This window comes from Bos mutus, chromosome 2, assembly GCF_027580195.1.
Source record: "Bos mutus isolate GX-2022 chromosome 2, NWIPB_WYAK_1.1, whole genome shotgun sequence".
In the NCBI taxonomy this organism is placed as follows: domain Eukaryota; kingdom Metazoa; phylum Chordata; class Mammalia; order Artiodactyla; family Bovidae; genus Bos; species Bos mutus.
In genome coordinates, this window is record NC_091618.1 from 51,427,817 (window position 1) to 51,440,285 (window position 12,469).

General features: G+C 37.8%; 1 protein-coding gene across 1 annotated transcript in view; it reads left to right on the forward strand.

Annotated features, from left to right (window-relative positions):
* The window catches only part of DNAH7 (dynein axonemal heavy chain 7), a 259,565-nt gene that overhangs the window by 230,648 nt on the left and 16,448 nt on the right, over nucleotides 1-12,469 (forward strand). Inside the window, 2 exon segments of the mRNA XM_070388877.1 lie at nucleotides 710-871; nucleotides 10,217-10,402. Of these exon segments, the coding sequence (XP_070244978.1) occupies nucleotides 710-871; nucleotides 10,217-10,402 (348 nt within the window).

Sequence of the window (12,469 nt, forward strand, 5' to 3'; positions counted from 1 at the left end):
CACTCCAATATTCTTACCTGGAGAATCCCATGGACAGAGGAGCATGGAGGGCTATAGTACATAGGGTTGGACATGACTGAAGCGACTGAACATGCACACACGTGTGCACATAGGACTTCTGGAGTAACATAAACACTGTGAGGCTCCCAAAACTTCTATCCAAAAGTGCTTATAGAGTTTCTCTATTGATTTGAACTATCTCCTTTGAAATTTCTCCATGGTGATCTGGGAACAAACATTGGAATTCATAGCTTTTGCCTCGCAGTGCTTAAGTTGAAATCCTCCAAAATCATATATATAATCATATATCTGGAGAAGGAAATGGCAACCCACTCCAGTATTCTTGCCTGGAGAATCCTATGGACAGAGGAGCCTGGTGGGCTACAGTCCATGGGGTTGCAAAGAGTCAGACACGACTGAGTGACTTCACACACACACACACACATATATAAGGTAACATTGAATTAGACAAGCTCACTATACTTTCTGAAACCTGGTGTACGTGGAAGCTGTGTGTGTCAACTGAGCATGTATACAAATGAGCATATTTTTGCCTAAATAGCCAGTGAAAAAGTTAATTCTGTTTTAGTTTCACTTTGACATGGATATATTTATAAGCAAAAGTAATTACTTTGGTTTTAAAGTATGATAAGCATAATGCAATGTTGGGGAAGAAAGAATGATGCTATACCATTTCTTCTCATTACAGGAGGAATTCAAGAAACTACTATATGGCCTCTGTTTCTTTCATGCTTTGGTACAAGAGAGACGGAAGTTTGGCCCCCTGGGGTGGAATATTCCTTATGAGTTCAACGAGACTGATCTCAGAATCAGCGTACAGCAGCTGCACATGTTCCTGAATCAGTATGAGGTACTATAACAGTTACAGCAAGGACATTACCTGTTGTGCACTTTATCACAGAGTGTTTGTACAGTGAGCAGGGATGTCTGATTAATTTCTCCTTTTATAGAATGAATAGCAGGATATGCATTAGCTAACAGGGTTCTGAATGTATCGCAGTGGTCCACAGAGGAGGTGGGACCTAGGTAGCAATGAGAAGCTGTATCAGCTACTGCAGCCTTAAAACAAAGTTGCTGTCTCTTTGGAATTTAAAATTGTTCCTGTGCAGTTTATTTTTGTTTAAACAAATGAACAAGAGGATTTTTCCGTGAGGGGGAAAATAATGAATAGCAGGATAGTTTCCCAAAGTTTCTTTAGAATAGGATTTTGTTGTAATAGGATATTATAAATGCCCTAGTAGGTAGGTAGGATGTTAGTTTATCTATTAACAATATGTATTTTATCATTTATTTTGATACATAAACACCTATGGCAATTTGAAAATACTGTACGTATTTTGTAAAGGGTTTGGGAAGACCATACATCAGCCAGTCTCCAAAATAGAAAAAAAAAAAAAGACTGATTTCCCTCTGTTCATGGCTTTATTTTGAGGGAAATGTCATAATACTATTTTTCTAGGGTTTGGGCCATTTGTCCCAGATGAGACAAACTACTTAAGCCAGTGGTGTTAACGTGAGGTATAGATCCTGGGAAGAAGCCCACAGCGTCATGTTGTCATATCAACCACATTTTGCCCCCTTGCTCTCCCTGCTCTGTCTCTTCTCTCTGTCTGTCTCTCTTGTTCTCTCTCTGTCACAGGCATGTGCACACACGCTTTTTCTCTCTTTGCTACTTATCAGTTGGATTTTAATGTTTGAATTAAAAATAAAAAACTGTTTGGGTAAGTCAGTCTAAGTGTCCTACACGACTTTTGTTCAGAATTATCTGGAAATCTTTAAATCAATCAAAAGTGTATCAAAAAAACACTTTAGTTTTTGAAACTTTTAGTGAATTGTGATTATTTTTTAAAAAAGGTTTATGAACAGGAAGTCACTGAATTCTTTTTCTATAAAGCAAAGGAAAAATCGAGCAAGATAAATAACAAGAGTTCAAATAACATATCTAAACTAAAATGAACATTTTATCTGGTCTTCTGTGTTTCTGTGGACAAATTTGTATTCTATACTGAAATGAAATAAGTTGAGAAGGCCTTTGATTTTGCAGCATTAAAATTTGGTGAAGCATTCAAAAGAAGCATAGGTTTGATGAACTTCTTTCTTATAATAATATTTATTTTAAAATTATACTAAGAATGGAAGCAAAAAGTATAATGATATAGTGCATGTGGAAGTATCTGAGGTAAAATAGAGTTTTCAATACAAACAGAAAGAACGAGGAGCTCCTTTAGCAATTTGTTCAAAAATCTGTAGAGTATATTCTAATTTAAAATATTATAAACCTATAGTGGAGTCAATTAAAAGTGTCAACAATTTAAAATTAAGTAACCATAAAATGAAACTTTGAAAAACATTATAGACAGTTTTACTTTAAAAATTAAAAATCTATGAGACCATATGAAGCAGAAATTTTATAATGATTGTCTTCAGTTTCTTTATAATTTTAAAATCAGTGTTTGAATAGAACCACTTACAGGTCTGCCAGTATGAAAATAGATTTACTCACACACACACTACTTTTAAATTCCATATTACTAATCATCTTTAGTGCCCACGTTCATTCTCAAAGTGTTAAAATTTTTTGACAATAGTTTATTTGGTCACCCTAGCTTTTTAAGCATCTGAACACAAACAAGGAGGTAAACAACTCAATGGATGTGATCAGGGAAGGTTCCAGAGACGAGGAGTTGCTTAGGAGTCAATGAATAGAAGGTTTTCAGGTAGATGATATAAAGAAGCAGCAATAAAAAGGTTTAAAAAAGTACAAATAGGTGAAAAGGTTTGGTGAAGGATAAGTGATTTGCAACAGTTACAACTGGACATGGAACAACAGACTGGTTCCAAATAGGAAAAGGAGTATGTCAAGGCTGTATATTGTCACCCTGCTTATTTAATTTACGTGCAGAGTACATCATGAGAAACGCTGGACTGGAAGAAACACAAGCTGGAATCAAGATTGCCAGGAGAAATGTCCATCATCTCAGATATGCAGATGACACCACCCTTATGGCAGAAAGTGAAGAGGAACTAAAAAGCCTCTTGATGAAAGTGAAAGTGGAGAGTGAAAAAGTTGGCTTAAAGCTCAACATCCAGAAAACTAAGATCATGGCATCTGGTCCCATCACTTCATGGGAAATAGATGGGGAAACAGTGGAAACAGTGTCAGACTTTATTTTTCTGGGCTCCAAAATCACAGTAGATGGTGATTGCAGCCATGAAATTAAAAGACGCTTACTCCTTGGAAGGAAAGTTTTGACCAACCTAGATAGCATATTCAAAAGCAGAGACATTACTTTGCCAACAAAGGTCCGTCTAGTCAAGGCTATGGTTTTTCCAGTAGTCATGTATAGATGTGAGAGTTGGACTGTGTAGAAAGCTGAGAGCTGAAGAATTGATGCTTTTGAACTGTGGTGTTGGAGAAGACTCTTGAGAGTCCCTTGGACTGCAAGGAAATCCAACCAGTCCATTCTGAAGGAGATCAGCCCTAGGTGTTCTTTGGAAGGAATGATGCTAAAGCTGAAACTCCAGTACTTTGGCCACCTCATGCGAAGAGTCATTAGAAAAGACTCTGATGCTGGGAGGGACTGGGGGCAGGAGGAGAAGGGGACAACAGAGGATGAGATGGCTGGATGGCATCACTGACTCGATGGACGTGAGTTTGGGTGAACTCCGGGAGTTGGTGTTGGACAGGGAGGCCTGGCGTGCTGCGATTCATGGGATCACAGAGAGTCGGACACGGCTGAGTGACTGAACTGAACTGAAGTGATTTGGAGCATCCTTGTATGCCATGCTAACTGATTGGGAATTATTATATTGTTATTGGTCTCCTCTTAGGAGAGCATTTGCATTTTAGAAGGACCACTGTAGCAACAGAGTGGACTTAGATGACAGGCTAGTTTTGGGTGATGTGAGTTGAATTGTGTCCCCTATGCCAAAAGATATGTTGAAGTTGTAATCCATGGTACCTCGGACTGTGAGCTTATTTAGGAATGGAGTTGTTGCAGATATTATCAAGTAAGCTAAGATGAGGTCATACTGGAGTAGGGTGGATCCTTAATAGAATATGACTGATATCGTAAATAAACCTTCCCTGATCACATCCAGTGAGTTCTTACCTCCTTGTTTGTGTTCAGAAGTTTAAAAAGCTAGAGTGACCAAATAAACTATTGTCAAAAAACTGTTAACACTTTGAGAATGAACGTGGGCATGAAAGATAATTAGTAATATGAAATTTTAAAATATTGTGTGTGTATTATGTGTGTGTGTGTGTGTGTGTGTGTGTATGATTCATAGTGGGACATTTGCGTACACAGAAAAGATAGCCAGAGGCAGAGATTAGAATTATGCAGTGACAAACTAAGGAACACCTGGGGCTACAGAAGCTGGAAGAGGCAAGAAAGGATCCTCTTAGAAGTTTTGGAGGGAGTGTGGCCCTGCCAACACCTTGATTTCAAACTTTTAGCCTCCAGCACTATCAGGCAATGAATTTCTCTTGTTTTAAGCCGTCTATTGGGAGACCTAGGGAACTAATACAGAAGACCATCACAATAACCCATGCAAGAGATGCTGAGAGTTTAAACTAAATCATTTGGACTAGGATGGGAAATGTGGAAGAGATATAATAGATATGTAGGGACAAGGATTGAAATGACCTAGATATTAAATGGTAAAGGGTTAGGAAGAAGTCTCTTAAAGTCATGTTTTAGGTCTCAGTTGGTGGTCCATCCACTTATTTATCCAGACAGGAAATAGTACCAGGAATTAATAGTTGTATAGTAGATGGGTTAGTGAAATGGAGATGGTTGAGTGGATAAATAATTTAGTCTTGTACATTTTATACATCTGAGATATCTAGGTTGATAACCATGATATTTGATAGGCTTTTGGCATATAGATATAAAGCCCAGGAAAAGAAAGCACAAATAGAAAGCTGTAAGTTGTTAATGTGTAGGGAGAAGCCTGAGAACACCTGAGATTTAAAAGAAAGGCCGTGTAGAGTAAAAATGAACTAAAGCCTGACTGCTGGTGAGCATCCAGTGTCAGTAGTAGGAGAGAGGACAGGAGAAATGGAAAGTGCAGACAGAGCAGCCAGAAGAAAAGGGGAGAGAGCACGCTGAGTAAATAAGGAATATCAGGGATTGTCTGTCATAGCAAATGCTACAGGGACTCTCTCACTGACATACAGGACTGACTGACCGGATTCCTGCTGTTAAATGACAATTGAGCAGCACTTCCCATTCCTCCAACAGAGTAATCATACAACAAACCGAACAAAACTGCTATGCACTCATCTCATATAACCCATCAAGAGATACAGAGATTTTTTTTTTTTGAGGAATGTGATTCACAGTTCCCTTTGATATTGAATCTAATGTGATTCTTCTTCAGCAATCAAAATTTTGTTCTTTGTATTGAAGTGCAATTTACCCGCAATATTCTATTAGTTTCAGGTATACAACATGATTCAACATTTGTATATATTGCAAAATGACTGCCACAATACTTCTGGTTATCTGTCACCATAGAACTAAAAAAAATTTTTTCTTGTGATGAAAACTTTTAAGATTTACTTTCTTAGCAACTATCAAATTTGTAATATGATATTACTAATGTCACGATGCCGTACATAGATCCCCTGAATTATAACTGGAATGTGTGTCTTAGTCTTTTTTACTCATTTTGCCTTCCCCGCAACCCCTTGCCCCATGGTAGTCATCCATCTATTCTCTGTATCTGTAAGTTTTGTTTTGTTCATTTTTTTTTAAGAGTCTACATTTAAGTGAAATCATACAGTATTTGTCTTATCTCACTTATTTCACTTAATACCCTCAAGATCCATTCATTTTGTCACAAATGGCAAGACTGCATTCTTTTTATGGCTGAGTAGTATTCCATTGTGTATTCACATCTAGTTCACATCTCCTTTATCCATTCATCCATCAATGAACACTTACATTGCTTCCATGTCTTGGCTATTTAAATAATGCTGCAATAGACATAGGGGTGTATATAGCCTTTCAAATGAGTGCTTTCATTTTCTTTGAATAAATACCCAGAAGTGGAATTGCTGAGTCATATGGTGGTTCTATTTCAAAACATTTTTTGAGGAACCTCCATACTGTTTTCCACAATGGCTGCACCAATTTACATTCCCACCAACATATGTATTATTTCTTGTCTTTTGATAATAACCATTCTGACCGATGTGAAAGAACATCTCATTGTGATTTTGATTTGCATTTTCCTGGTGATTAGTGATGCTGAGTATCTTTCCATGTGCCTGTTGGCCACCTGTATGTCTTCTTTGGAAAAATATCTATTCAGATCCTCTGCCCATCCTTTAATCAGATCATTTGGGTTTTGTTATTGAGCTGTATGAATTCTTTATATATATATATTAATTTTTTAAGTGAATAGGAAAAATTATAAAAGAAGAAAATGCAAGTAGGTATATATAATGTACTTGGCTGATGGGTAATTCCCAGAGGTGTGTGTATGTCATTGTGTGTGTGTGACTGTGTGTGAATAAAAGTCCCACCCCTCACTGTCACCCTAACTTCACCCCAAAGCAACCAGTTTCACAGTAAGCCCTGTCCAGACTTCTTGTGCACAAATAGTTAACATATATACATATGTATAGTATATGCACAAATTTTCCTCAAAAACATAATCGTATTTGCATATCATTTTCAGCTTGCTGTTCTTACTCACATATGTTGTGGACAATCATAGTAGAGATCTTTGTCTCAATGGCTGCATACACAGCTTCTCCTTTTTGACTATCAGGATTTTATTTCCTTTTTATTTCTTACTATTCAGTAATGGTGGTGATGGTTTAGTCGCTAAGTCGTGTCTGACTCTTGTGACCCCATGAGCAGTAGCCCGCCAGGCTCCTCGGTCCATGGGATTCTCCAGGCAAGAATATTGGAGTGGGTTGCCATTTCCTTCTCCAGGGGATCTTCCCAACCTAGGAATCGAACCTGGGTCTTCTGTATTGCAGAAAGATTCTTTACCAACTGAGCTATGAGGGAAGCCCTCCACTATTCAATAATAAGCAGAGTTAAAATGAGTAACTTCATATATTAATATAACCTTGCATACTCATTGCCTGATTCTACACTCTCTCCCAGTCCATGGTCTCAACCCTCTTTTTACAATGGAGCAGGGAAGCAGTCCCAGCATAGAGCTGCTATTTCTACAACCCCAGACGATGGACCTGGGCCTCTAAGAGAACACATTCCTGGGTTTGATTGATTGGCCCTGTTGTGATGAAGCAGCTGAGATAAACACCAGTTTACCCATCAGTTCTCAGGGGAATGTTGGCAGGTTTAACCCTTTATACGTAAATCAAATTCTTCCCTCTCCAGATGTCATTTTATGTCTGCCTCACAAAGCACTCCCAGGGGCCAACTCATCCTCATATACTAACTATTTAATTTGTGCAGGAGTTTTTTTTTTTAACCACAGTTTTATGACCTATCAGCAAGGCAAACCCAAGCAGTGCCTGCATCTGCAAACTCCCCTCATCACCATGCCGGCTTCTCCCTCCTGGTTCTGCTTGTTTCTCGACCAAGTCTTGGTCCTGAGGTGTTCTCCTAAATTCACTACCTTCCCTTCCAGTTCTACCAGAGAACTAGTCTCAAAATTCCCAACCCTGAATTCAGTAAATTCTTCCTGTGTAATTAGTACCACCTATTCTTTCCAAAAGCTATTTTTTTCTGTTGAAAGGATCCCTCAAAGTGGATCACTGAGATGTACGATGTATACACTTAAACCTTTAGCAGATAACTGCAGGAAGATGTGTAGAACAACAACAAAAAAAAGCGATAGGAAAATATCCTAAAGTAAAAATTTTCTATATTTTAGTAGCAAACATTTAAAAACATCGCTATAATAAAAAGCCATAAACAATTAAACATCATAAAAACAAAAGACAAGACGACTTGGAGAAAATATCTAAAATTTGTATAACAAACTGATTCTATATCTTTATAGAACTTTTAATAATAAGAACAAAGATACTCATTTATGTGAGGAAAACAAAAGAAAAAAGTGGATTATTTAACAATAAGAAATACAAGTGGCAAATAAATATTTCTCAAATGTCAGTATCAAAAATAAAATTAAGATATGTAGCATACAGTATGGTGACTATTGTTAAACTATACTGCATATTTGAAAGTAGCTAAAGAAAACAGATCTTAAAAGTTCTCAACACAAAAAAATTTTTGTAACTGTGATGATGAATGTTAAATGAGCTTGTTGTTATCATGTCACAGTACATACAAATACCAAATCATTATGTGGCATACCTGAAACAAATATGTTATATGTCAATTATATCTCAAAAATTAATTTAAGAATTAAAAACAATTTTATTGCTTAATTATCATTTTATCTAAATGATAACAGTTTTGTTGTGAGCAGTGAGAGAGAATTCTTTATATTTCTGGTGGGTATGTAAGTATTTAGGCTTCCTTGTTAGCTCATCTGGTAAAGAATCTGCCTGCAATGCAGGAGACCTCTGTCAGGAAGATCCCCTGGAGGAGGGCATGGCAACCCACTCCAGTATTCTTGCCCGGAAATCCCCATGGACAGAGAAGCCTGGGGGCACAAAGAGTTGGACATGACTGAGCAACTAAGCACAACACATGTAAGTATTTATGGTTAAGCTAAATAAAATTGCAATATGAAAAATCAGTTTATTTGCATTCATAAACATTTAGAAATTATGTATATTAGTGAATACAATAAGAAAGCAAAGTAACAGGGAAAAATATCTCTACAAATTTGATGGTCAATTTATAAAAGAGTTTATACAAATAAAACTATTAAAACTTTAATTGAAAAAATGGATAGTAGGCTACTTCATAGAAGAACAAATGTTATTAGAAATTAAAAGATCGTAAATTTTATTAGTATTTTAGAAAATGCAAATGAACATAGTATTATCTTTGGGCAATCAAATTATCAAAGATTTTAGAACTGTTTTAGCAACTACACTTGCTAAGCTTGCTACACTAGTCTTTCAGGAAAGTAGTTTGATAACATTAATCAATTGCTTTTTATAAATTCCTTTCCATTGATGTTGTAATTTCCTTTTTAGGAATCTAGACTAAAGAATCATTAGAAAATTTAAGAAATGTATATTTAGTGAAACATAAGTTCACAAAGTAGAAAATTAGGAGCCACTAAAGTCTTTAATGTTAGAATATGATTATTAAGATAGTACTTCCCAGTGGCTCAGAGGTTAAAGTGTCTGCCTGCAATGCGGGAGACCTGGGTTCGATCCCTGGGTCAGGAAGATCCTCTGGAGAAGGAAATGGCAACCCACTCCAGTATTCTTGCCTGGAGAATCCCATGGATGGAGGAGCCTGGTAGGCTACAGTCCATGGGGTCGCAAAGAGTTGGACACTACTGAGCGACTTCACTTCACTTCATTAAGATAATATTTTCATATACTATTTTAAGCAACAGTAAAATATATAATGAGATTTGGTGAAAAATTATATGCAAAATTGTACATACAGTATGATTCCAGTTGCCAAAATATCAATATATACAGGTATAAAAAGGTGGTGAAGGAAATTAAAACTGATTATCTCAGATTTGATTGGTTTTGAACGTCACTTAGCAGTGCTGGATTTTCAAGGATGGGATTATGTTCTAATTTATTTTGCATCAGGCACATAGTAGGTGGCCCACTAATGCTGGTCGAATAGTAGGTGAGTTCACAAGTTAGGAATCTTCCCTGGTGGCTCAGACGGTAAAGCGTCTGCCTACAATGCCTACCATGTAGGAGACCCGAATTCAATCCCTCGTCCGGAAGATCTCCTGGAGAAGGAAATGGCACCCCACTCCAGTACTCTTGCCTGGAAAATCCCATGGATGTGGAACCTGGTAGGCTACAGTCCGTGGGGTCACAAAAGTCGGACACGACTGAGCGACTTCACTTTATCACAAGTTATAGAGGATTTCTTTTCTTTGTACTGACGGATTGAAAATGACAGACCACAAAAAGAGAGAGACCCTGGGAAAAATTACAGCAAATTAGCTGGGAAGTGAACATATAAAGGGAAACTGTGGTGATGTAAATGTTTTGTAAACTGTTTAATAACGTGAGCAAACAAGAAACACTGTTTTGTATGATGTGGGACTGCTAAGTCTTGCCTGGTTGAGCAACTCGAGCTCTCTATAGGAACTGCCCTACGACGCCCTACGCTACATGACCGGCGAGTGCAATTATGGCGGCCGCGTGACTGACGACTGGGACCGGCGCACGCTGCGCAGCATCCTAAACAAATTCTTCAACCCGGAATTAGTTCAGAATCCGCACTATAAATTCGACTCCAGTGGCATCTATTTTGCGCCTCCTTCTGGGGATGTAAGTACATATGCTCTTCAAGAAAACTGAAAGCCGTAAAGCATGAAATTCCTCTGATACAGAAAATGGTGAATTTTTTTCCAGTGGCCTTTTTTTTTTTTTTGTTTTGCTTAACCATTGTGTGTCCTTCAGTCTTACAGGGACAGAGCAAACACTATGCAAAGATGGAGTTAGTGGTTTCCTGTTTGCTGTAATGTGAGGACTATCAGAAACGTTCCTCACCCAAGGATGTCTTCCTCGGTGACCTGAAATTCTTACTGTGAATTCAGTCCTTTGGGTAAAAAGACATTGGCCCCAATTAAAATGGAAATACACATGAGAAGGGAGTTACAAAATAGTATTAACAGTAATAGTTAATATGTAGATCATGCTTAATTATTTACAAAGCAGTTACATGTAATTATCTCATTAGAGCATCAAATTAACATTGATGCTATTATTCCTTCTCTTTTACAAGTAAGAAAGTAAGTTCACTAAACTTAAATGACTTGCCCAAGATCCCAAAGGTAGAAAGGGACAGAGCATCACATCTGCTTCACAAGACCAAGGTTGTCGGCTCCTATTTTTTCCAGTCCTGTCTAACAGATGCATTTGCCTTCAGATTATCACAAGTAGACTTCTGGGGACTGCCAGTATAATTAAATTGGTTCTCATTTTATTCCCAGAAGTCAAAAGGGCACATATTGAAAGTTAAACACATAGCCGCAGGCAACAAAGGCGCATACCTTGACTCCACATCCACTTGGAAGAGTTCTAGCTGAGGGCAGACACTGAGAGAGAAGAGAAACACCAGTACCAGAGTCCAGGTCACAGATTGGGTGGGGCAAGTCAACACAGGGAGTCATGGTAACAGGATTTCCAGTGAATCGGAAAGTAAGAAGATGGCAAGATAAAGTCAGGTTGTGTAATTAGCTCCATATTGAAAAATCATCAATGACCAATTTCCCCACCTTACTGTATGTATATGTGTATATATATTTGTATATGTATATATATGAATGTGTATAATTATACATATCCTTCCCTGATTATACATATCTTCCCTGGTGGCTCAGATGGTAAAGAATCTGCCCGCAATGAGGGAGACCTGAGTTCGATCCCTGGGTTGGGAAGTTCCCCTGGAGGAGGGCATGACAACCCACTCCAGTATTCTTGCATAGAGAATCCCCTTGGACAGAGTAGCATGGCAGGCTACAGTCCACAGGGTTGCAAAGAGTTGGACATGACTGAGCGACTAAGCGCATATGAGCATCAAGAGAAGTATGGAATCTTTTTTTAAAAATCTTTTTATTAAACTTTTTATTTTATATTGGAGTATGGCTGATTGACAATGTTGTGATAGTTTCAGGTGGACAATAAAGGGACTCAGTCACACATGTACATGTATCCATTCTCCTCCAAACTCCCCTCCCCTCCAGGGTACCACATAGCATTGAGCAGAGTTCCCTGTGCTCTAAAGAAAAGTATGGATCCCTAGGTTGGGAAGGTCCCCTGGAGAAGGAAATGGCACCCACTCCAGTATTCTGGCCTACAGAAATCCATGGACAGAGGAGCATGGCAAACTACAGTCCATAGGGTCTCAAAGAGTCAGACACGACTGAGCAACTAACACTTTCAACACTCATGGAATCTTGTTGGAAGTTTATGTAAATATAAAATATGTGTGCATGAGTATAAAAGATTTATATTAATGGTGGTTATCTCATGATAAAATCTCAGATAATTTTTACTTTTCTGAATTAAGTGGATTTATCATAATAAGAGTAAACAGAAAAATCAGAGTAAAGCTGAAAAAGAAACTACTGTGGTAAATTAAGAACAGTCATCAGCAAATGCAGCACAGAAAGATTTCTGTGGAAGAAATTTCTAAATGAAGTAGCCACAATATTCCTCTCTCCATTTAAAAATTCATTTCAACTGAGTGGGGCATTTTTTTCCTCTTTCTAAATGTATCCATATCTTCCCCTGCCCCGCTTTTTTTTAATGCTTTGGGCCTGGATGAAAGAAAATGAAAGCATTCAGTGTCCAGTCTGACAGGCTCATCCACTCAATAACCTGAGTACTGAA